At 46.5% G+C, this 26,014-nt stretch overlaps 1 protein-coding gene across 12 annotated transcripts in view; it reads left to right on the forward strand.

The window, feature by feature from the left end:
* Positions 1 to 26,014, forward strand: part of CELF2 (CUGBP Elav-like family member 2) — a 466,579-nt gene that overhangs the window by 293,598 nt on the left and 146,967 nt on the right. For 7 of the 12 annotated variants that reach the window (XM_072955424.1, XM_072955425.1, XM_072955423.1 and 4 more), the window contains one exon: positions 24,891 to 25,087. In XM_072955424.1, coding sequence (XP_072811525.1) covers positions 24,891 to 25,087 — 197 coding nt within the window. Of the gene's footprint in view, positions 1 to 24,489; positions 24,718 to 24,889; positions 25,088 to 26,014 lie in introns of those variants that run through there. The other 5 variants (XM_072955431.1, XM_072955430.1, XM_072955432.1 and 2 more) reach the window with 2 other exon arrangements.

Raw genomic sequence — 26,014 nt, forward strand, 5'->3', positions numbered from 1 at the left:
TTTTGAGACAGTGCTGTTAAGATACATGCTTTCCCATGATTATTCTAGCTTCCTGAGGGTGTCATGGCCCCACTGGAGAGCTAAGAGGAATCATCTGTGTCTTCTAGGGTGTGAAACCAATCAAGTCTTTACCTTTTTCCTTTTCCCTCTTCTCTCTCCCCCCACCCACCTACATCTGGTTCCTTATCCTGTAAATTCTGTTCCAGTGTCTCTTCTCTATCCCCCCTTTCCGTTCCCAGCAGCCCAGATGAGTCTCCTTCATTTACGCTTTGTCCTTTCCAGCCCTAGACTCCAAGCCCCTCAGGAGGTCCTTCCACTCGGCCTAATTCCATCTCTTCATCCCCACCTTCAATTTCTCATCTGCATTCTTTTTCAGGAGGTCAAAGCCAGAAACAGTTTCTCTTAATGTAAAAGGAAAAACGGACATTTTCAGTTTTTAGGGGATGTTGAGCCTAACATCACTTTTTGGAAATAGACTCACTGCTTAATCAGTTAATGAGAAATACTGAGCGGTAACTAAACGTGGCTTAAAAGAAATCCAGTTGGTAGATTTTCACTCTTTCCCAGTGACAGGAGCCAGAAGGACAGGACGTATATTTTTATGCATTAGGGTTCACCTGCTGGTGCAGGGCCCTGTTCCGTGAGGCAGCACACTTCTCCATGCGATGCCGTGGCCGTGGAACATTCTTTCATTCTGCCCTGGTCCACCTTTCGGCCTCAGGCAACTCTCTTCTTCAGTGGTTACATTCAGTGTGACAGGACTCACTTCATTTTATGATAACATATTTTTAATCATGAGAAAGGTATTTTGATATGTGGCAAAAATATACAACACACTGAGTTCTTTTGTCACGTAAATGTAGCTCTTCAGTATCGAGTGTCTTGGCGTGTGTTACATGATAAGAATTTTCTGGACAAATGCCCACTGCTCGTTTCATTCAAAAATTGAGTTGCTAACTGTATGGTTTTTAAATTCATCAGTAGAGTCATTCATTCATTCAGCACAAAATTGTAACCACTCACCCTGTGCCAGGCCCTGTGCTGAGCTCTGGGAATGAAAATCTTCCTCTTGATCAGGAAGCCCCACCTCGAAGTCGTCACGTGTGTGTTGCTGTGGCATTTAGGAAAGTACTTCCTAAACTGGAATTAGCCACAGACCAGCTCCTAAAAAGCCTTGGGCATCCCAGAGAGACTGAGGATTATCTAAAGGAGCTAGAGCTGCAGAGGCAGATTTACAAGGCCCCCCTGGGAGCCAGGTGGAGAATGACTGACTGGTCCAGCCCAGACAGCCCTGGAGTGTGCGGGAAAACAAAAGCAATGGCCTCGGTTCCTCGGGCCCCCTGTTATTAACTTGCAGGTGCAAAAGAATCAGCCGTCGCTTATTTACTTAGTTCCGATGCATTCATTCAGATCTTGATGTGCCTTGATAGACGAAGTTGAGAATCCAAAGATCTGTTAGACCTGGTTCCTGCCCTCAAGACATCTGGAGTCAAATCAGAAAGAAAGCTGGTGACCTCATGTAGAGTGTTTTAATAATTTGCAGAGTACTTTCACATACGGTATGTGTTTTGAGCCTTAAAACAACTGTGATTTATCACGTTATTCGGCCAACATTCTATTAAGGAAAGACTGTACTGCAGATTCTCTCTGTTCGGTGGTTCTTTCAGAAGTGGTAGAGCTGCAGTTCCAACCAAGGTCTGTGGCCCCTAGTGTGAGACCTTGCAACGATACCACACTGCCCCATTTGTTCAATAAGAAGACGATAGTTAGGTCACAGTGTAAGACGGAACTATAGGGGATGTATGAATGTGATTACTCATCAGACGGCTCATGTAGACAAGGAGTCCGCGATGAGTTTGGAGAAGAGTTAATTACTCTGTGTCTTGAATGGTAATTTGTGTCTTGATGGAGTAGGAAGCTAATTCTAGGTGCAGAAGTGAATGCAGGAAGGTGCAGAGGCAGACGACGGGATATAAAAGCTTGTGCCCGAGGGTCCTTGTAGGGGAAGTAGAGAAAGAACTGGAATTTTCAGTTGGATCCAATGGTGAAGAATTTGAGCGTCAAGATTAAATAAACGTAGATGGGCTATCCTGAAGAGAGTGGTGACCTTGGGGGCTTGGAAATCCATATGTAGGAAAAAAGAACTTGGCACTGGTGCCTGGGATGAATGGGCAGGTGCCATGTGAGGTCAGGTCAGTTAGGAAGAGATGACAGTGAAACCAAGCTGTGTCCTCCGTCCCCTAGGAGAACTTCCTCCCACCCGCCTCTTCATTCCTTCTGGTCTTTCCCATGTGCCTCTGATGGTCACTTGTGCATTCCACATTTCTTCCATGTTTGAAATGTTAAAGATATTTCCCCTTCGCCCGCCAGTTCCTAAGGTTCTACTGTCACTTTTTCATAATCGTGACACCAGTTCAACGACCAGGATGGCTGCTCTCTAACAATTATGATTCCAGTGGCGCTCGTTTTACCATGTTTTACTTCATTGTGCTTTGTAGATAATGCGGTTTTTTGTTTTTTGTTTTTTACAAATTGAAGATTTGTGACGACCCTGTGTTGTCAGATGGTGGTTAGCATTTTTTTTAGCGATACATTATTATTATTATTATTATTATTATTATTATTATTATTACTATTTGTATTCAGTCTTTTTATTAAACCTTTTGGTACTTGGGAAAGTTTTGTCTTTTTTTCTTTTTAAACTTTTTTTATAGAGTTATAGTCATCTTGCAAAGTTGTGTCAAATTCCAGTGTAGAGCACAATTTTTCATTTACACATGAACATACATATATTCATTGTAGCATTTTTTTTCACTGTGAGCTACCGCAAGATCTTGTATATTTTCCTGATACATTATTTTTTAATTAAGGAATGTACATTGTTTTATTAAGACAGAATGCTCTTGTACACTCAATAGGGTAATAGATGCAGCATAAACAACCTTTATGTACACTGGGAAACCAGAAAATTCATGGGACTCGCTTTACTGCAATATTTGTTGTATTGTAGTGGTCTGAAACTGAACCCACAGTGTCTATGAGATCAGCCAGTGTCTTGAAATTTTTCAGACCCTCCAAATGCTAGAGGCTTGTAGGAAAACACACTGAATTCTTTCCAGGTGCTGGAGACCCTACCCCTGCAGTTTAAGCTCCCAATACGTTTTCCTCATTTCACATTACATGTCAGCCTGGCTGACTGTGTGACCCTCCAGCCAGTTCATTCTTGACCTTATTGTTTTCTGTTCTTCGTCAGCACTCTGGATATCTACGTTTGGGGGTGATTTTCACCCCAGGTGAACTAGTTGGAAGTTTTCTCATATGCATGCTGTTTTATCCCCTCTTCTTCCCTTTATTTCTAATCTTTGCATCCCTTCCATTGGTTACTTGGGTCCCACACATACGCTGGCATATTTCACACTCTTTCTCCCCCAGGTCAAATCCCACTCTAAGGCACCCATCTACGTCTGACCTTAACCTTTTCAGTGCTCTGCTGAACATCTCTTCATATTTGGAAGTCTCTAGAAATAGCTCAGCATTTATGGTCATCTTGTATTCAACTGTATTTGAATAGTTGAAGCTTCAGAAGTTACCCCTGACTTAAAAAAAAATCAGAGTCAGGGTGAAATGTCTTTACCCAATTCCTCAAAAGAGACAAACTATTCAGTGAAATGCACCAATGTGAGTCAGCTCTTGGAACGATACAGTGTAGTCACTGTGACCACGTGTCATCCCCGTGACACCCCCATGTGGACCACGAGAGACTGGCAGCACCTCCCCAGTTAACGCCCAGCTGCCTGTGGCATTTTCTTTTCATTTTCAGGTTCACTCTCTAGGCCTCTGGTTAGTGTGTTTAATGTGGACATTATCTCGTGAAAAATGCCACATTTCATGATGTTGGAACAAGGATTCAGTGTAATTGCCTCTGAAAGCGTTTGCGGCTCTCCATTTGCAGCTTACCATATCTCGCGCACCGATGGCCAGGTCAGAAAAGCAGCAGGCGTGTGGGTAAAAGAAGGAAAACGTCTGCCCACTCTGTTCCCAGTGATGGGTGTAGTTGGGCAAGTAGGCGAAATGCCCAGATTGTAGTTTGATGTTGCATTAACAGATCTAGCTGTGGGATGGGGCGTTAGAAGGGATGGCGTCTGCTCAGGGCAAAACAGTGTTTCATGCAAAATGTTTACCCTTCGGCTCCACCAGTGGACACTGTGTAGTTTCTGATAGAATCCTCGTGCTTATTTCACTTGGTTCTCCAGGCTCCTTTGTTAGCTTGAGCTTGAGGAAGCAGTTCACAAAGGAAAGACACTTCAGGAACAAATTTCCGGAAGCATGGACTGACTGTGATTTTTTTTTCCTTAAAAAAAAAATTCTTTTTTACTCCACCCTCCCCCACTGTGAGGCCCACCCAGGGATGTGCTGACGGGGGACCAGGGAGTTGAAAATACACTACACACTGAGGCTCTCTTGTTTACTTCTGGGTTGAAGGCGAGGCAGCTGAATAGAATTTGAATATGACTAAATCCAGCCACTTTGCGTAACTGTCTGTATCCCTCGAATGCAGGAGCCGAAGGTAATCTGCTTGTTAGGCACTTTCCTTTATGACCCCAGCAAGTCCCGCATTCTGAAAGCAAATGTCATATTTACCATAATCCACGGAAGGGAAAAGCCCAGGCTAAAAATACAAAACAGAACAAAGGTGGACCATGGCTGCTGTCCCAGGCCCCTGATAGGTCCATGAATGAGAGTCGGGCGTCTGGGGGACAGAGATACTTTTATGTCTCATGGAGAGCACCGTCTGCACTGCAGATGGGTTTTCGGGGACATCAGGGTTCATAAGTGGCTCTGAGAAGCGCTTGGTGCTGACCGAACAAGTCGGGGCAGCTTTTGCGCGGGCCTCCCACATCTGAAAACACGGTTGTCTGGAGAGTGATTACATTTAATGTGAGAATCAGGTAGAGCTGTTCGCCCAGAACTGATTGGGTTGGAGATGTTAGAGGCTAGAATTGCTCGGAAAATCTTGATGCTCCAGGCAGCTGCTGGGGAAGGTGGGGGTGCTGGGGCGGGAAGGAGAGAGGGGAAGTGAGCTGCGTGGGGCAATGGATGTGGGGTGATGGCAGAGAGAGGGCGGGGGACAGCGAACTCCCTTTGACCTGAGTGTGGAACAGCCACAGCCACAGCTAAACCAGGTAGCACAGAGAAAATCCATCCAGGCCTCCAGAGGATAAGAAGTTGCTTAATTTATTATTCCTCCTTGAGCATCGTTCTCAATATGAGTTAATTTTTATTTAGCATTCTGGGCACTCAGAGTGCTGTGGCTTTTCCATACTGCTGTTCACCTTGTACGGGAAACGGTTGTTCCTCATTGACGTTTTTTTCCGTTCAGGCATCACCTAAAAATCAAAGAACCCTGTAGAAGCGCCTGTACGCTTTCCAGGTGCTGTCTAACTTAGCACAGCTCCCTTAGTCCCCACGGCAGCACACAGGTAGGCTGCCCCACGTTCCTTCTCCAGCTGAAGGGTGTGGGACTCGCGTAACTTGCCTGGGACTACGTAGCAAGAAGGCTGCAGAGCCAGGTTTTGACCTTGGGTCTGGCGAGCATCCAACCCTCCCTCTTTTCCACTGATGACCATTCTTAGAAACGTTTTGTAGTATTTCATTGACACTCAATAGAACAGTCAATTTTGAGTAAATGAAATGATTCAAATGGTGATACTTTATTAAGTAACCTTTTACATGCGCTCAATGGGATGCTGTGTTTTTGTTACCATCTCAACAAGGAGCTTGGTTTGTTTTCCCTTTCCACTTCATTATCATCTTGTGTGTGGCCTGTGTGTCTACCAGGCCACAAATGCATCCTTAGCCAGCCTCCAGAAATTACACACACGGTGGGTTGGAGGCGAATGTCTGGCTCAGTGAACCGTGATCCATTATTCTCTGCTGGCCATGTGCTCATGCGCCTTCTCTGTGGACGGTTGGTCTTCATGTTCTTAAAGGAAGCCGTCTTTCCTGTAATCCAATAGGGCTTTTTGGGATTTGCTCCTGCTGAGGCCACGGGCACCTGACTGTCTGTGTCCGTAGATAGCTCACCGCCCTTTTACCATCCTCAGCCATCCCTTAAGTGTGCTGATCCACATCGTGTGATCTTTGCCTCATCTCCTGGACATCTCTTACGTGAAAAAATAAGGCCACTTAGCAGCCAGCCCTAGGCCATGGCCCATGGATTCAGAACTGGATCAGATCAGATGTGTTTCTTTCAAAGAAAAAGATGGACCCAAAATGGTAAATGTCGTTTTACAAGTTAGTGTTCAGATTTGAATGGTGCCTTAATGAATGTGACTAGAAGTCAGTAGAGCTTTAGGTCAGTACGTGAACTAAGAGACACATGACTATGTTCTAGTTCTTCATCCCTTCCTTCCATCCAACCACCCATCCATCCATCCGTCCAACCACCCATCCACCCATCCATCCATCCGTCCAACCACCCATCCACCCATCCATCCATCCGTGCATCCATCCATCCATCCATCCGTGCATCCATCCATCCATCCATCCACGCATGCATCCATCCACGCATCCATCCATCCGTCCAACCACCCATCCATCCATCCGTCCAACCACCCATCCACCCATCCATCCATCCGTCCAACCACCCATCCACCCATCCACCCATCCATCCATCCGTGCATCCATCCATCCATCCATCCGTGCATCCATCCATCCATCCATCCACGCATGCATCCATCCACGCATCCATCCATCCATCCACCTGCCTATTCCTTGTACGTGCCAGGCTCATCACTTAAGCACAGAGACCGTCTAGGGTGCTGACCATAGGTGGCGATGGATTCAAGGGAAACTACAACTTGGAACTTCCAGGTTTTTGTGCTTGTGAAGGATGAGACCCTGGGGAAAGGAATCGCAACTTTTCATTTGCTCTGGCCTTGCACCTCTTAGCAAGCAGTCATCAAGCTGCCAGCAGTAGTGCTAACCGGACGCTGGCCAAGTCACAAAGGTCGCATTTTAGTTGGTGGCTGAATGTTTCAAGAACTCTCATTTTGAGACTGTTAGCTTCAGAGGTAGAAGTAATTAAAACCCAATGCTGCTTCGCTCCTTTTTGTTTGTGTGTTTGTTTCTTTTAAGACGATGGGCCCCAGGAGCTTCTGTAGTCATTAAAAAATAAAATGCCTGTGCAGAGCTTGTCCCCATAAGGCTTTTTTGAGCGTGGCCCCCGTGCATACAGACCAGGATGTCTTGGTTAATTAAGTAGGGTGAGCCTGTTAGAATGATTGAGCCCCGTGTTTCACAATCACATGGCAAGTGATGTGCGGAAATGGATTCCTCTTGTATGGAGTGTAGACTCTAAGTTATGAATACATACATAATCACTGTCGGCTGACTTTATTAGGAGGAAATTGCTCTGATTGTCATCCCCCAGGTGCAAAATGGAGAGTTCAAGTTACTGTGTCACTTGAAAATTGATTTTTATGAAGGCCCAAGTGCAAGGTATAAAAACGCCATGGAGAGCCGTGCCCGGGACCCACACGTGGGGAGATTTCCTTCCTCCCAGCAGGGGACGTGGTCACAGTGGCAACAAAGAGCTTTCTTTTCCCATAGACAGCCTCACTTCAGAGGGACGCTTGGTCTGACGGTATCAGAAAGAGTCTACAGATGTTCAGTTCAAATAAATTTCACATTAAAGGAAGTCTAGAGCTTGGCACCATTGGAGCTGCCAAAAAACACCTGTTCTTGTTGAGCTGTGCGAGCTTGAAGAGCAGCGAGACTGGACCAGGTTTGGCAAAGACTCGGTGTCACGAGGGGCTCCTGTGTCCTGATGATTCCTTAAGATCCCCTGTATTAAAGCTAATAGAGTAAAAGGTATTTTTGGCAACAAAGAGAACCCTACGCTGTGACGCGTCGTGCTTTCTTCACATTTTGCCAGAGGTGGTTCTTGAACTCGTTTACGCAGCCTGGAACAGATGGACTCGTTTCTGCTGACTGGGTAGAACAGGCAACGTGTAAATATTAGAAAGGAATTTTGCCCGCTCTGCTTCTCGCTCCAGTCTTTAGCCAGCAGAAGTCCAGGGCTGTAAATAATTAAAGCTGAGAGCTATCTAGCAGTAGGGATGCACATGAATTCTCATGGAAGTCAAGGACATTTGATACTTCGGCCGGGTGGCAAGTGAGACACCTTTGACCTCTGGGGTCAGAATAACATTGGGTCCTTTCTAATTCTTGAGATGCTTGGCTTCCTAAAATGGCCACCTTTAGATCGAGGACCCATTTAGAGTAGTTTTAATAATGTATGGTTTCATACATAAGTGGCTCCATAATTTATTTCACCATTCTTCTCTGTCAGGGTTTTGAGTGTTATTGTTCATTAAGAAGAGGGAGAAAGGAAATGTCTCCCTCCTGGCAGTGCAGCCAGGGGCCTTGATTATCAACTGTTATCTAAAAATGACCCCCAAACAGCCTGAGTAACCTGTCCACAATGACCAGTTAGTGAATTAAAAAATTGGTTTAGTCAAGCTCACTGCTCCTGGTTCACAGGTGACCTGCCTCCTGGCTGGAACCGGTTTATCACAAGTAACCCATTCATCAGAGGGAACCTTCTACTGATTTGCAGTCCCTCCCACCCACACCTCCATTATTAACCCGCTTGTGAAGGAGGTCCCCTGTGCCTTCTGCTATCAGCTGGCACAGTTTGATTTTCCTGCATAGCTGAACCCACAGGTCTTGAGGTTTTAGGTCATCTAGGTGACGAGTCCTCAAGAGCAAGTTCTTCCTATGAATACAACACACGTGAAGGTGAGCCCGGTGGCCAGAGGAGGCGGAATTTCCAGAAGCAATGTCTGAAATAAGCAGGAAGGCTTTGCACTTTCTGAATGTGGCTTCAGGACACAGCTGGCATTCCTATTATTTCCAGATCTTTCCGTGCTCTGCACTCACGGTCCCTGTGTGCTGAGATGGACCGTTGCCACGCTGTCCGCTGGCTTCACAGTGCTTTGGATTGCTAATGAAACCTCCCTGTGGACACCTCAAATACAAGCTGCCCTCAAAGCTTGTGTAGGGTCGTAGGCACGTGATGAGGAAGGTACCTCATCCTCTTGGCTTCCCCTCGATACAAATACCCTGTCTCGAGTTATTCATTCACTCCGTAGACTGTCTAGGCAGCTGATCTCCGAAACTCTGATTGCCTTTCTGCTGCTAAATGTATTCATAATGCTGTGGACACAAGAAACCTCACACAGTTCTATTTCCCAGGGGAAATGTGGTTTCCAAAATTGATACCATATGACCCTGGGAGGGAGTTAAAATCGTTTTCCGAGTGATTTGAGTGGTGATTTTCAATGTTTCTGTGTCTTTCTGCTCTCAATGCACTTTTGGGTTTCAGTATTGGTAGCGTTTTTGTTTCATTGTTGGTTTCAGTAACATCAGTCCTAAATCTTTCCGGGTGGTTTTGCTTTCCCTCAATCCCACAGACAAACCCACAGATTATGATCTCCAAAGTAGACATGGACCTGAAAGCACAGTCCCAGATAGCACACCTTTTGTGGTTGATCATCTTTATTGTTTTGGCACAGTTACTTACTGTGTATTTCCAGTGTAGTAAGCGTGTCCGTTTTCAGAGCAACGTGAACCCTGTCATCCAAAGTTCTGGAGGAGCTTACGTCTGTTGCATGTTGTTGGAAAGGTTCTTTCATAGTCCTATTTTCATGATTCTGTTGATAATGGGAATCCCTCTTTAACTTACTGGATTTGATTGCCCTATGCCGTTGTTTGTACAAACACACAAACCTAAAATCTAAAAGATACTTGTAACATGTTTCAAAGCAGAGGGCGTTGCCTCCCAATCAGGGTTGGCTTGCGCAAGATCAGCCAAAGCCGAGCAGCCTCAAAGCAGTCGAAACTCTCAACATTAACCAACAAGAAGAAGAAAACAAAAAACTCAGGCATCAATTCCTTTTCAGCTTTCAGCTTTGAACTCACTCTTAAAGCTGTGTCACACTTGAATTAGAATCTCCTGTTTATTTCCCACACGTATAACCTCCTTCTCCTCAAGGAGTCTATTTAGCAAATATTGTCAATTCTGGAAAATGATGATTGTAATTTCGTTTGCTCCAGTTTAGAGCTGTCATTTTAAAGCTGAAAAACTACTGTAATATGCTTCATGTTGTTGGTATTAAAGATAACAGTAATTATTTCAGTAGCTTCAAAATACCCACAACAATAATTGCAGGTGACTTGTCAGCTTCTCTCTGACTCCTCAGGACCTTCAAGAGTGATGTGAAGTTGCAAAAAGTTTTTAACAAGAGGAAAAGTCAATGAGGAGTCTTAATCATGAATCCTAAAAAGATGAGGATATTTAACTGATTAGACAAAAGCATGCTGTTGATAATCTGTTTCCATGGCCACAGATGTTTCCTCACCCAGTTTTTAGTAACATAGTATCTGGGCCTTATTTACGACTGCAGAGTTTTCCCTGGTCCAAGTCGAGTTATTAAATTTAAACCTCATGCCTTTTCCCATATATTCCTTGGATTCAGCTGACCACACTGGCCATATTAAAGAATCATATTGCTAGTGTCTTGGGTTTTGTGTGCTCTCAAATTGTTTTTCCCTTCATGTCTTTTCTGTGGCTGGGGTAACAGGAATGGAAACCAGGGAGCATGAGAGGAAGTTCTGATATTATAGAGTCTGATTGTTATGGCTGATTGTTTGGGGCTCGTTCTGTGCTCTTTTGCCTTGAGGTAAAGATAAATTAATTCCTTTCAGTTGAGTGAGGTGGAGAGGATTTTGAGCTCCAACGTCCTCTGTCAATGCAACCACTCCTGCAGATGGACCATAACGTCACATAGGGGACTTGTGTGGCCACGAGCTATGGTGCAGAACCCCGGGCTCTGAGAACTAGCTTGGCCATGAGACAGAAGATCCGGGTGCCCTGTGAGCTAAGCTTAAGCCTTAACCTAAAAGGAGGCCTGAGGCTGTTTTTCTCTGCACCAAAAACCCTACATTAAATCCCCAGGTCTTCACATCCTCATGGTGAGTTCAGCTGGGGAGGAGAGAATGTAGGGAAAGCTCTTAGGAAAACCAGGGTAGCCTTGCTCCTCAAAACCAGAGCGTCTGGCTTAAGCCGTTCATGGATCTGCCATGGTCGGTCTTGCAAAGATGGGAGACACACCCACCCCTCAGAGCGGGAGGCTGCTCCAGCACCTTCTGCCCCAGCCATACGGAGTTACAAGGGAGCTCTGCAAAGAGAAAAAGAAACCGTTTATGGGGAAGCGAGAACTTGGAGCGTCTTCAAGAGCTGCACCAAAAGTTCCTCCCCTAGCACAATGGCCCCATTATATCCAGACCTTGGGTCTGACCCCATTAATTTCCCTCCTGCAGAGTGGAGTCGGGGAGAAAGGAGTTACGAGTGGTAACAAGCGCTCTGCGGACTGAACGTTCGTGTCCTCCCAGAACTGATGGGTCGAAACCTACCCCCCAAGGTGATGGCATTGAGAAGTCGGTGGGGCTTTGGGGGAGAGATGAGGGCATGAGGGCAGAGCTTTCATAAATGGGATGAGTGCTTTTATAAAAGCGACCCCAGGGAGCCTCTCTCTCCTTCCACCACGTGAGGACACAGGGAGAAGACAGCCGTCTGTAAGCCAGGAAACAGGCTCTCACCAGCCTCGGGATCTGCCGGTGCCTTGATGTTGGACTTCTAGCCTCCGGAACCATAAAAAATAAATGCCTGTTGTTTATATACCACCCAGCTGATGGTATTTTTGTTAACAGTGATCAAGACAAAAGCAGGGTGGGTAGAGGAGGATTGGAGGAGCTAGCTGTTCTCAGTGCAGAGTTGTAGCAAAAAGAGTTGCCTCACCCCAAAAAACAGTTGTGTAGTTGCTTCAAAATGGACCAAACTTTGGATAGGAAAAAAAAAAAAAACAACATGGTGACACCTTGTTGAAGACCTTGGGTATTTGGCTGTACCGGCTACTACACAATGAGAAATGTGAGGGCAAGGACAGTGTCTTCCTCATCACTGTGTTCTGAACAGTGTCTGTCACATGATAAACAGCGGTTAAATGAAGGAAAAACTATGGTGGAATGAATGAGGTCAAAGAGCATCAGATATAAAGGGGAAGTTGAAACGTACAGGTCTTGCTTGTGTCCTCCCGGAGAGACTTTGATTGGCATAATTGTTACCTTTTTAACTTTTCAGGGTCCTTAAGGATGTTCATGAAGAAAACATAAAAGTGTGATTCCATCCTTAAATCATCCTTTCCAAAGAAAAGGAAACTTCTTTTCCCTTCAGTTTCTTTTTAGAGAATCTTACGCTGAACTATCCTGTCATTCACCGTTTCATGGCATCAACCTGTGTATTCAGAATGCATCCAACTTACATCCATCCAGAGTTGTCTGGTTGTGTTGATGTGACAGATACTTCCTGGTAAAATTCCAGTGGCACGTGTTTGGCTGTAGACTAGGTGAAGATGGTTCTGGATTCTGAATTCCAGCAACCCACTTACAGTTATCCAGCATCCGAGGGAGGAGGGACCGGGGGGTGGGGGTAGCGTCAATCCAGTTCCCGTGAGGTTGGTTGTAGCATTTGTGTCTCTGAAGCTCACAGTCTGTCAGGATCAAACTTAGTAAGTTGAGCTCTTAGCTTCTAGAAACAAAAGAGATTACTTGGACCACATTATCAGAAAAAATTCTCTCCACTTCCGGATAAAGGAAGGCATTTCTGGATGTCAGCAAAAGCATCGTTGAGAGCCACAACTGGTACCTAAATTCTCCCAAGAAACTAGTGCTTCCTTTTGTTTTTCTCATCTAGGTTGACCCACCAAATTTAAGCCACTCCAGAGGGGGTCTCTCCCCATGCTCTCTTCAATGTAGATAGACCAATACTTAATTTTTAATGTCCTCTCCCAGGCTTTCTTTTTTTGACAGGTTATACATATGCTAATAGAAATAAGCTTATCATTTGAAGCGCCAAGCTGCTTGTCACCGAAGCTTCATTAACACCGTTATCACCGTCTGACATTTATCTTATAATTTTCTGGAGCTGACTGTTGTGTCTCCATGGAAACCCAAATTGCAATTGAAACAAGTAGGATAATAAAGGCGTCCACTGAGATTGACGGCAAGCAAAGCCTGGCGACGCTGGCTGATAGCTCTTCCCGTAAATACAGCCGGCTTCAGAGGATCTGCGCACGGGGCGTGGAGCATTAAGTCTCCGGCGTCCCATTGTCACACCTGACTCTGCGTATCCAGCAAGCTGACCATAACCTCGCTGTTCTTGTCTTAGTAGTGAGGTCGTTCCCTTTATACGGACACCATGAACAAGGCATTAGGAAAATCGGATGTAAAATCAACACGATCCTCTTTGGATCCCAGAGGAAAGTCTTCCCGGGTGATTCTGACACTGTGAACTGCTGGTCAGGCCTTCCACGGGCAGCTTGTGGTACCCAAATGGATTTCTTTCTGGGCAGGGAGGCCAACCACAGCCGTGCGTTGTTGTGATATCAGGGAACCTGTGCTCTTTGACGTTCACGACTTCCCATCAGTTTGGTTGGTGCCTCCAAGCGAAGAGTCATGGAACTGGAGTGGGTCCAGAGCGAATTAATCTGAAATTAATTTGATTCTGAAAGACTCCATCTGGCTGTGTTTGGGAGAGGCAGTTAGACAGATACATAAACAAATGATCATCTGTGTTCACTGTGCCAGATGTAGTGTCAAAAAATGAAGAAATTTTTTTTTAAAAGTCAACTATGGGGAATTTGGATATGACGATATTCAGCCCCTATAATAACAACTATCTTCGTTTCGCACCTAATCCTATTTTTATTCTTATTTGTTTATGGGGTTAGAGCTGGTGGTGTGTTGTTTTTTAAGAAATAAGCAAATTAAATGTCAAAGCCTATTTTAATTGGTGATGTAAGATGCTCAGTGGAATTCATGACATGCTGAGAGAGAGAGAAGGCCTATAGATTTCTGAATCAAAATGTGGTGTTGGGTATTGATTTCATCTTAAGATTTGATTTCAAGATTGAAAAACTAGCCAAGGAGGATGTCATTTGGACTTTGTCTTTTGATATGTAGTTTTGTAGCATGACGGACCAGCCTGTTTGTCTCATAGGGGAACATTCACAGTGAGCTGACACGTGGAGAATTCTGGAGGTCCTCTTCGAGCATTACACAGCTTGGCAATGTTCTTCTTCCACCACTTTTGCAAATCTCTTTAAGCGGCCTATAAGGCAAATTTTTGGATTGCTGTCTAGGAATTTAGTGCAATCCCTGTAAAACCTCTCATCGCCTTTTCTTATGTTGGGACAGAAAAATTCTAAAAAAATTTCTGATCAGTCCCGGGAATGGTATCTCAGTCATCTGTTACAGGGGCCTCATATTTCCAGTTTTCAAACCTCAAACATCATCCTTTATGATGTCTTGAAGGGAAAGAACCAAAGTTTACTGTTTGATCGGAGAACCAACAGTTTACTTTGGAGAAACAAGCTATCCAAAGGGAATGCCTCGCCTCTGCCCCAGTCCCCACCTGCCTCCTCTCTTCTCCCAGCCAAAAAAAAAAAAAGACAGCAAAATAAAAACAGACAGGTGAAAATAGAGCAGAATACTTAGTAAAAGTGAACCCCTCAAAAGCCGGAGAGTCTCAGCAAGATCAATTGCTGCATTTAACGACAGCAAATTAGCTGGTACGCAGATCTTGAGTTTGGGGTTGGAATGGGGAAATGACATCTCAGCTGTCTGCAGCCCGGGAGAATGAGTCGGTCTGATCAGCCAAGCTTGTAGTAGAGTTGAAAGTGTAGCCTCGAAGGCATGGGTTCTCTTAGTTGTCCCATTCTGAGGGAATTCTTCTTAACAAAAATTGTGTATTTCCTTGGCTTCTGAAGCAGAGTTCATTGAGCCTAATGTGACCCTTTAGGTGAGACATGATGGTCATTATGCAAATAAATGACTCTGCTGTGTGTCTGGCTGTCCTTGGGAACTCCTGGAAAATGTCATCAACTCCAGCTACCCACCAACATAAAGCAAGAAATCTTTGAGGAACGGGTTGAGAAGCTCCCCAGAGGGTTTAAGGGGCATAAGCATCAGGCCAGACAACTTGTGGCGTTCATTTTGACTGTTCTGAGTTCCTTTGTGTGTGTGTGTGTGTGCGCGTGTGTTCTGTTTTTGGCATTTCACAATCACATGAGTTTGAAGATACTATCAAAAAAAAAAAAGAAATATCTGAACCTTATAAACTGCTAGTGCACAGACACACATATCTTTCTTCATAAGTAGATTCTGTTTTCTAATCTAAACTACGGTCGTTAATATGACGTGATTAGTTCCCATTAACTGTCAACGTTTGATTTTCCAGATCAGTGGAAGGAAACAGCAGCATCACTAATCTCCTGCACATTTACCCTCAAACCTTCTACTGCTGGCTGCATCCCCGAGACTGGCATTCAATTTAAGTCATGTTCCTTGACTGCACATCATTTATGACCACAGAGGGTCATCCAGGAAGCAGGCTGAGAAGAGACCAGCCTCAGATTAAATTTTGCCATTGATAAATGATGAAATGAATAATGAATGGGCAGATAGTCAATATTTAACGGAAGGGTAGATAGAGTTCTGATTGCCAGACAAGCACAAAGGTCAGGGAAATCTGTCCTTTACTCCAAAGGAGAAGAGCCCGCTGAATGGTTTTGCAATGATTTTGTCATCAGGATAGCCAGAGTGAAGACAGTGTCTGTGCTGGGACAAGCGGACCCAGCGGGCACAGAGGGGAATACAGGAATAACTCAGTAAGTCATTGGAAACAGGTGTGTTGACCCCTGGGATTCAGTAGAGCGGTACCAGATGGGACAGCATGGTTCTTTATGGTAGTGGTGACAAATTGCATAATGTGTCATTTCATGTTTGCAGCTTCTAAGACTTCAGGCTGTCTTAAATCTATTAATTCAAACTATGTGTTGAGAGGGGAGGGTGTAGCTCAGTGGTAGAGCACGTGCTTAGCATGCCCACGGTCCTGGGTTCGATCCCCAGTCCCTCCATTAAAGAAAATGTAAACAAATAAACCTAATGACCCCCCCCAAAAAAAAGAATTAAAAATAAATAAATAACACAAAAAAATATGTGTTGCGGTTCTACTAAGACTGAATTCAAGGCCCCGTGCCCACCTTCCTCATGAGGCTTTCTCTGAACACCTTATTTGGAATTGCACCCGCCGGGCACCCACCCCTCCCTTGTCTCCCTTTCCCGCTTGTATTTCTCTGTTGAAATGATCTCTTTTTAATCTCTTAGAAGATGTGCTTATTTCACAGTCCGACACGCGCTAGACTGGGGCCTCGGGTAATTACCGTGTCCGTAGGTTCAGCTGTTGGGGAAGCGGAGAGGTGCGGGCTAGCCATCAGCCCGTGTGTGACATGGGTCCTGGGCTCAGGTTTGGGGCAGGGTGGGGTAGGGGACAGTCTGAGCCAGGAAGAAGACCAGGGAAGTTGAATGTGAAACCTGGCCGGAGGAAGAGAAGACGGGAACTGGTTGTTCGTAGCTGTGCCGAGACTGAGGTGGTGCTGGGGCCTTCTGTCAGCTGAGGCTGGGGAGGCTGAGATCGGAGGGTTGAACAGACCAGACCAGGGAAGAGTGATGCCGAGTGACAGAGCGCTGGAGAGTGGGCAGCCCTCAGAGGAGAGAGGCCACAGGCCAGGGTGGGGAGCGGAGGCAGAGGGGGCTTCGTGGATGGACCTGGGCCCCCAGTGTATGGCATTGGAAGCGGAGATGGGGCACTGGGACCCAGCTCAAGGGTCAGCAGTGCACGTGACCACCGTCCAGCTGGTGGTCTGTGTAGCGTGCTCTCCAGCATGGCTCAGGTCCCCCATCTCAGATGCCTGCTTCATGGGGACGGGAGGCACCGGGGACCACTTGCTCTCCAGGCTCAGCTCCCTTCTCCAGCCTTCTTTCCCTGTCGGTGATTGTCTTTCAGTGTCATTGCCAGCTCGGTGACTTGGTGTAGCTTGGCATCCCGTGCCTATGATTATTTCAGATTCCATTTACAAATGTGACCCAGGAATGGAGCGAATAACCGTCAGGGGTGGGAGGGCGATGGGGGGAGGGGGAGGCACAGGGTTTAAATCCCACAAAGGTGAACCATCCACCTTCACCACCAGTATTTCTTCAATGGGTGGAGTGTGATGTGAATCCGCCTGATGGCTTTCTTTCTCTTGCATGAGTAAGTCAAGGCCAAATATTGTAGCCAGCAGTGCCGTGAAAAGCAGAGTTGCTAAAACCCAGGTGTGGGGTACCAGGTGCTGTGTCCATCCTGTGTTGTTTGCCATTCTCAGGGTACATACATCCCTTATTTGCATCATTTGCTGCCAAAATATGAATATGGGAGACATTTTGAGCAGGTTTGGGAAGTCTGGACCAGTATTGAGTTTTCCCCCACATCGGTCTTCATTTCATAATGATTCACATTTCAGTTCTTTGATGGGGGCCAAACCATTGTCTCCTCCATCATCCAGGAGGGCCACTTAGAAATACTTGCCCAAGCACCCAGGTGAGTTCTGCAGCATTTAGCGGTGGGCAGGTGAATCTGACTGAGAGGCACTGTGACCCAGAGCCCGGTCACCCCATCCCTACCCTCCGTTTGCTCATCTGTACAGCGGGGGCAGGAATACTGACCTCAGCCCTTGGGGGAGGAGGGCGCTCCTGCAGCACTTGGAAAATGTGAAGCCTGGTACAAATCTTCTGCATGATGATTATTTCCCTGTTGCCATTTCTAAACGTTCAACCGAAAAAAAAATTCTTCCTGTACAAATGCCTTCTGCTGCTCTGAAGTCCACGCAACTATTTCTGATAAATCCTGAAGGAAATGAGTTCCCTGGGCGGGGGCTGCCCATAGCCGATGCTTCACTGTCTTCCCAGCAAAGGCTATTGTGTATTCAGACTCCAGGTCCCCCCGGATGCGTCCAAATTGACTTCTTTGTGGGGGTCTTCCAGCTTTCTGCTTTTTACTAGCAGTCAAGTTGAGATAAGGTAATAAGGTTTCCCTTTTCCTTGCTGAGTCCAAACACCCGTGTTGTGTGGCCTTTTCTGCAGGAGTGATTTCCTAGAGTCAGGGTTACATTGTCCCCGGGTAATCGAATGGATAGTTTGTAGACCTCCATCCAGATCCAACCCTATATTAATTCCTGCAATCCAGCAGAATGCTCATCACAAACTTGGTGAATGACATCGACATCCTATACACATTTTTAACAAATTATATGTTTTTTCAAATTTTGTCAAAGCACAAGGATGAACATATTACTTGTCTGTGTACTTAGATGAAACTCAAACTTTTTCTTCAGAGGAACACAAATTTATTTGCAATTTGACCATGTGAAGAAAGGCTTTGTGGTCTTCAGCTACTTAGGGTATTTTTGGATCTAGTTAATATTCTGAGTTCACCAGCTGATCTGCAGAGGTCCCATCTCCGAGATGGGGGGCCCTGCCCTGTAACTGGTGGGGCCGATTTCTGGGTCCCATTTTGTGGCTGGTAGGGATGTGACTCACAGAGCTTTGCTGCCTGTGATAAACAGTGTCAGTACCTTCCAGGTAAACGCAGGAGCGAGCAGCATTGGTGTCATCCTCTGACTGGTGAGAAAACTGATACACAGAGAGTTTTGTTAAGTTTACCAAAATCTTTCAGCCACCCAGGATCCCACTGAGTAAGATGCAGGTGTGTGGGTCCGTGTGGGTCGGGTGGCAGCGGTACCGTGTCAAAAGGCAGTGGCAGGAGATGGAGGTGTTCTTCGTGGTGACCCTGAGGTGGTGCATTTGCAAAGGGAGGTGGAATTCCCAGAGCTCGAGGGTGGATGACAGCTGATGCCTTTTCCTAAATAGAGAGGGTTAAGGTTGAGAGGAGAGAGTCACGACTCCTGAGCAGCCCATCTCTGATGTGTTCCCCAGACAGAGATACGGGAAGAAGGGATGCTGTCCTGCGCGCGCCATGTTCGAGGAGAGAATTCTGCTCTTAAATAATGAGCAACAGCAACATTGACAGTGGAGGAGATTGTGAACATTGCTGAATCTCATGCTGTCCTGTTACCTGCCAGAAGGCGCCAGGCCCCTCGCCAGGTTCTTCCGGCTTGTGCTTCATGCAGCTCAGGCTTGGACAGTTTCCTGTGATTGCCACACAGAGCCTGTTTCTCCGTGTGCTATTACCTAAGAACAAGGGATATTAAAAAATGATCCCTGGGCCCTTTGAAAGAGCGGGTGGTCAACTGACTCCAGTGATGGGACCGTGGTTGGGATATTAGCAGGAATTGGCACAAACTGAGGGAGAAGATGGTCTGGCAGCAACCCCGGGCCACCAGCCACTCAGCCACTCGCACAACCACAGAAATTAGGAGCCAGATGGGACCTGTTCTCTCTCTTTGTATTACAAGTGAGGAAACTGAGGTACAGAGTGGTTACAGGATTTGCCTGGGATTCCCACAGTTAATTCAATGCTGAGCCAAAACCAGAACCCAAGCCAGCCAGCCCACGGCCACTGACGAGTTACTGAGTGCCCAAGCTCATTTTCCTGGCCCCTCATTCCCCCTCTTTCCCCAGAACGACTTCCTGATGAAATGTTTCAGTGAATCTCAACTCTAATTAGTTGGAACCAAAAAAAAAAAAAAAAGTATATTTGCACTTAAAGCTGTTAAATTTAATTAAAGTAAAATAAAATGGAGAAGTCAATTTCTCAGTTGCAGTAGCTTCATTTTAAGTGTGTAGCAGCCACGTGTCACTGGCGGCTGCCATATTGGATCGTGGAGGTCATAGGACATTTCCACCCTCGCACGCAGTTGGACAGCACTGATAGGGGATATTGCAAGGCATCACAACAGCAGCAAAGCAAGATGGAGAAGAAAGTATGGGAATAATGAGGTTATTAGTAGCTACCAGGGAGATCAGCCATCTTCATTCAAAACTTTTCCAAGACAGGGCATCTTTTTGTGTTGTTTAGGGTTGGTATAGCTTCTGAAGGTGGCATTTTATGTCTTCTTTTTTCAACATTTTCAAAATTATTTATAGCCAGTTGGCATTTCTCTTACCCATTTTGTCAGTTTGTTATTCTTCCTTTTGTATGGATAAAGGAGATACATGGCAGAAAGCTACTGCCCGTGATGAAAGAATAGAAGGTACAGTTCTTTCATTTGCGGTCTCCGAAAAGAAACTTGCAGTCACTGGGCCTTCTAAGAGCTCGTTGTGCTGGAATTAAAACAACGATGAAAATGCATTGAGTGAGTTATTATAATTTCTATAATATTTTGCTGCGTAGAGGAACCTCATAAGATTTTTGCATATCCTCTCTTGATCTAGTTCTCTTTACCCGAAAATAGAGTAGGGAAGTAGGTCAGTGCCTGTGCTAAAAGCGAAGAGTAAGCAAGCACTCTTATTTTTTTCCCCCAAACATCGTTATATTTTCGTCTTGGCTCTGAGACTGATACCACCGGTTCCCGCTGGCGTAGTGCTCTCTGACTTGTGGTCCGGTTCCACATGGCATCTGTCCTGAAGCAGCCTTATAGTTGGTTTTTCGCCAAAAGCAAAAGCAGAATTGGCGTCCAGGAGAGGATTGTAGTTTGCAGGTGAGATGCCAGCAGAGATGCACGAGCTGGTGTCTCAGGCCTGCAAATGAGCACTGAGTCCACAGGGAACATCACCCTAGAGAAACCCAGTCCATGGGATATGAAGCAGTGACAGCTGGCCTTTATATTGTGCTGTGTCCAGATTCTGCTGACACTTCTTCTTAGGGGTGTGACATTGGAAAAGTCACTTTCCCTCCATGACTCTCAACTGCTTCATTTCCAAAATGGAGGTAGTAGTTTCGCCTTCACGGAGCTCGTGATTCTGTATGTCCAGGACTTGGCGAAGTCTTCTGGCGAGGAGCCAGTATGCAATAAATACTTGAATCTGAATCTAAGTTCTGCACTGTACTGGGTGCTGAGGGCGGGCAGGGAGTGTGGAGAAACAGGCTAGTCTAATTTTGTAAGCCTGAGACCAGATTCCAGTAGATAGACCTAAATGAGATTCTTGCAGAGAGCTGGGGGTCTCCGTTCCCATAATCACCCCTCTGTGAAGAGTGCATTGGTTCTCCATGGCCTCTGGCAAGCACCCCTGAAGGTTTAACTGTTGGACACATAACTTCTGGCTTCCTTAGAAGTGTCAACACTTGAAGCCCCATGAGGACAAAAGAAGTCAGTAAGTCTCCAGTAGAAATGAGCATCAGCCAGGAAGGAAGTTGGAAGTTAAAGAAGGAGGAGCTTGCGTGCATTGGAATGAAGTTAACCCAGTTGTTGCAATGCCATCAGGATCCAGGGCAGGAGGTTCAGGAACAACGGGGATCATCAGTCAGGTAGGACCACCTGTCCTACCCAGGAGCGCTCAGTCGGGAAGTTGTGCCGTTGTGGTGAATTGTGGACAATAACTAGATGTGGTTGGATTAATTAAGGAAAAGATTGTTGTGCTCTTCGCCGATGATGCAAAGCTTTGGAACAGTTGTTTGCAGAATGGGAAGTAGCTGGGAAAGGATGTAGACGTGGATGAGAGGTGCTCATTGGTGTGGTCCTGTGGGAACAGGGAAAGAGGAATCTCTGGAGGTGAAGACACGTTGTGATTTTGGAGAAAATGTGGGTTTTAAGGTAGTCTTAATGGACCCTTAGGTTCAGCCTTGGGCCCTATTTTCCCACACATAGAAAGAGGAAGGGTGTGTGTATATGTTTCTTTTAATGCTGCCTTTTGGCCACATGATTCCAGGGAACCGGTAGGTCTTGTTCTTGGCCTTGTCTTCTCACAAATTTATCATGAGCTGTTTACTCTCAGCCCAAGGCATACCTGATGCGGTACTTGGCCACGTGTTGGTTTAGAAATATTCCACCCTTTGGAGCGCATTGGGCCTCTGTTTGAATTCTGCGTGTAGAATTTATAAGCTGGTAATCTTAGGAAAGGAACTTATTTCTTAGATGTTTGCATCTGGAAAATCATACTTTCTCATGAAGTTGTTATAAGGATTAGAAACAAAGCACTAGCTTAGTGTCTGGCATAGAAGTACTCACTGAAAGATGCACATTGTTAGTACTATTATTTAGTATTAGTATTAATATTATGACTTGTGTTTGAGTCCCTACTATGAAAACATTTGGAAGAAAAAGTAGACTTGTGATGGTCACTCATTTCTAGTGCATCACAAGGGCAAAGAAGAGATGAATAGTGGAAACAGCTGACACTGATTAGATGCTCACTGTGAGCCACGACCTGGGCTAAGCACATGACTCTCTGGCGTGGAGTACGTCGTTCCCATTTTACAGATGAAGAGTCTGAGGCCCAGAACGGCACCGTTAGGAAGTGGTGGTGCTAGGATTCAGACCCAGAGCCCTGATGCCCCGCTGCCTCAGGAGAGGAGGTCTAAAGGCATCTGTGAAGGGTGGCCAGTGGGACAGGGATTATAAATGAGCGCTCAGCGGCGTGAAGACTAAAGGGGCAGGGCGTTGTGGCTTTTCCCTTCCGTTAGGTACCTCAGTGAGGGTGTGTCTTTTGAGAAAGTAAGAAAGGCCCCTCATTTGGAGACACACTAAGGAACCCTTGCTCTAACTTAAGATACTAGGGCTAGCGTGCTGTCGCCTAAGTCCGCCGTTATATTAACTGTGCTCCACACAGGCAAGATGCAGCAGCCGCGTGCGTTGCACTTCCGTTCTCTGTTAGCTGAGACCTGCGGCTGTGCCTTCCTCTTTTCACTCTAGCTTATTGTCAACAGCAGTAACCGCAAGTCCTTCCTGTCCCAGAAGTAAGTCTTGCCACACACTCAGCTCTCAACGAGCCGTGAGCGCTGCATTCTGTTCTGTGCGGGGCTTGCCCGAGTCGGCTCCACGGGGTTAAAGTGTTTTTATTGAATTCTCAGAGGGCGACTTGAAAAGAAGTATAGGTGCCTGGGAACAAGATAAACGATCGAGCTCTAATGTAAACAAGCATTACATTACACCTAAACTGTTGAAAGAAGATTTTGTGCTCAGTATTGTACTCAGCAGAACATTTTTTATAACAATAAGGTTGATGAGGGAAAGCTCTGAACATACTTCAAGTTAGACAGGCTGATTGTTTATCTCAAGGATAAAAAAAATAGTGGTAAATTGGGGGACAAGAAGATGCAGAAATTGAAGCGAGGACCTAGTGAAGAGTACTTGCCATTATTTTCCTCTCTGGTTTAAGCTGAATTCAGGATTTCTCCTTTCCGTGGGTTTCACTGTTGTTGTTTGGTGTTTAGCCATCATTGTCTCTTTCTTTCCCCCAAGGGCTCAGGAATAGCCTTGTTCTGCAGCAAATTTAAGGTTCTCTGATGGTTTTTGATTGATTATTTTGACCAAATAAGGAACCCTGCTTAAGATCTTTGAATACCTTCTTACTGTTATCCTGAGGCTATAATGAAGTGACCGTTTGTGGTGAAGTTTTAGTCCATGTGGCCCTTTTATGACCTTTCTGCCTCCTGAGCTGGATGGAGGCTGGCGGCTGGGGGCCAGTCATGTACACGGCTCTTAGATAACGTGTCTGCCGAGTTCAAGTATTTCATTTTTGAAGGCTGAGAATCAGGAGCACCGCAAATGAATGCTGCTCAGGGCTCTCGACCCTGTCACTTGGCAGAGTAGGTGGGTTTAGGGTGCGTTAGGAGGCGGGGAGGTGAAGATGGTTTGTGGTTTTGCGTTACTGCAGCTCAGATAGGCGGGATCCAAGTAAAAAATGAATGCCTTCATCATCCTTTTACATGACGGTGACTAGAATTGCAGATTCTAAACAAGCATTCTCTCTTTCAAATGAGGATTTTGGAAAACAGCATGAAGAAAGATTGATAGGTAAAATCTTACGGTCTTGCTCTTTATATCAGCCCCAAATATTTATTGAAGCTAGAAGGAAAAAAAGACAGACTTTCCTCTTCTCTCTCCCAAACGTGTGATTGTTTAGAACTCAAGTGCAACATCTGGATGTCAGATATACAGAGAGCAATTTATGGAGTGTGAAAGATTTGAAATATTCAGTGTCCTTTAGCGGGAACTCAACTTTCTGGGGCTGCTTTTTTTCTCTCTCTCCTCCCGGCACAAAGCAGGCAATTCTGAGATCGCCTTTGCCTGTCTGAATTAAACCCTTTGTGCCCGGGTCCCATAAACAATGTGCTTTTTAAACGAGAGCCCCCTCCCCGCCCCGGGCCCTTTTCTCCAGCGTGGGCAGCCAATCGGCTGCACCCGAGCCGCAGTGCTGGAGCACTTTGCCTTCTGAGCAGCAACAACGTACTAATTTGATGCACACATGGATGCCTCGCGCGCTCTGCAAATTCATCACCGGCATCTTGCATTAGTCATCTGACGGACTGCCAAATGTTTCATTTTCTTTTCATGTGACTTTATTATTACCACCTCTCTCCTCTCTTCCAAAAACCTCCCCAAAGGGGCGGAGGGGTGGGAGATCCAGCAGAAACCCAGCCCTGCCTTTCTTTCCACACGAGAGCCAGTGTGGGGCTGATAACGCTGCGAATGCGTTGATGGCAGCCTTGCCGAGCGAGACCTGCACTTAACTTGCAGCTGCCTCCCGAGCCGGGTTTCAAGATGTCCACGCCCCGGGTGACAGCCGGCGGGGCGCTGCCCTGGGCTGGGGCGGCGATGCTGAACGGCAGCCTGCAGTGAGAGCCCGCCGCCGCCGCTGCCCAGGAGCAACCTAATGGTGCCTGTGCTTTGTTTTAGTTCATCAAATTTCCACGACTCATTAGGCACTTTGCCCCGTGCTCCTCTTCCTCCTCCTTCCGCCTCCCCGCCCCCACCCCCACCCCCGATTTTTTGTCTTCCTGTCCCTCACCCTGCAGCCCTAACTCTGGCTCCTGCTTCCCTTTTTGACAGTAACGGCACAGCCAACAAGATGAACGGCGCTTTGGATCACTCAGACCAACCAGACCCAGATGCCATTAAGATGTTTGTCGGACAGATCCCCCGGTCCTGGTCGGAAAAGGAGCTGAAAGAACTTTTTGAGCCTTACGGAGCCGTCTACCAGATCAATGTCCTCCGGGACCGGAGTCAGAACCCTCCCCAGAGTAAAGGTACAGACAGCAGCGGGGAGCACGCGCTCGGGGGCGCGTGGTCGGGGCGTGCGGGAGGGGGAGGGGGAGGCCCTGGGCATCCCTGGGCGTCCGGGGAGTCGCGGGAGGGAGGAGGGCAGGAGAGAGCCACCCGCTACCCTTGTGCCCAGCGGCCAGCCCGGCTCCGCCCAGCGCCCCCGCCGCCTCCTGGGCAGGTGGACCAGCTGGCCTGGGATGCGGGAGGGAGGTGCGGGGGAGGAGGGCGCGGCCGCGCGTCTGTCCAGGCGCGTGATTCCTCCCTGAGGTCACTTTCGAGGCAGCACAGGCTCTGCTGGGCGTAGTGGCTTGCCCCTCTGAGGAACAGTGTTCCTTAGCCTTGCATTTCAGATGCTCTTTCTACCTCTGTCTTTCTGTGACTGCCCATGTAATTACAATGCATTTCACTTTTACATACCCTATGGGGATCTTGAAATACCTTATAAACTGATAATCGCTGGTGTGAGGGATAAAGGGCACACTTCTAGGAGGAACATCAATTCCTGGGCTCTAGATAGGGCTCATTAAGTGAAGTGTGCCTTTTGGGGCAGGAAGTAGCACCCTAGTGGCCTGAAATAGTTAGCACGCCTTCAGAAATGCTTGTGGTTTACGCCCTTAGCAGTGGTAAGATTCAAGTGTACAATCTGGTGCTTGTGACTGCCTCCATTTTAAGATGAGGGTGACTGGGGAGGGAAGGGGGGGACACAGTTACTGAAAAAGAGGCCAGAAACCTCTGTCCAGGTTGAAGCTTCTGTGTATTGGAGTCACCCTTTGTAAGCTCTGTGCCGTTGGAATTTAAAATCTCTCCTCTGCTGCTACCACTGGGTTTCTGTCCATGTTTTAACCTTGCTTTAATAATTTTGTTCTCCGTTCTCGATCCCTTGGTCTTCTCCCCCAGGGCTCCTCCATCTC

Source organism: Vicugna pacos, chromosome 35 (assembly GCF_048564905.1).
Source record: "Vicugna pacos chromosome 35, VicPac4, whole genome shotgun sequence".
NCBI classification, from domain to species: domain Eukaryota; kingdom Metazoa; phylum Chordata; class Mammalia; order Artiodactyla; family Camelidae; genus Vicugna; species Vicugna pacos.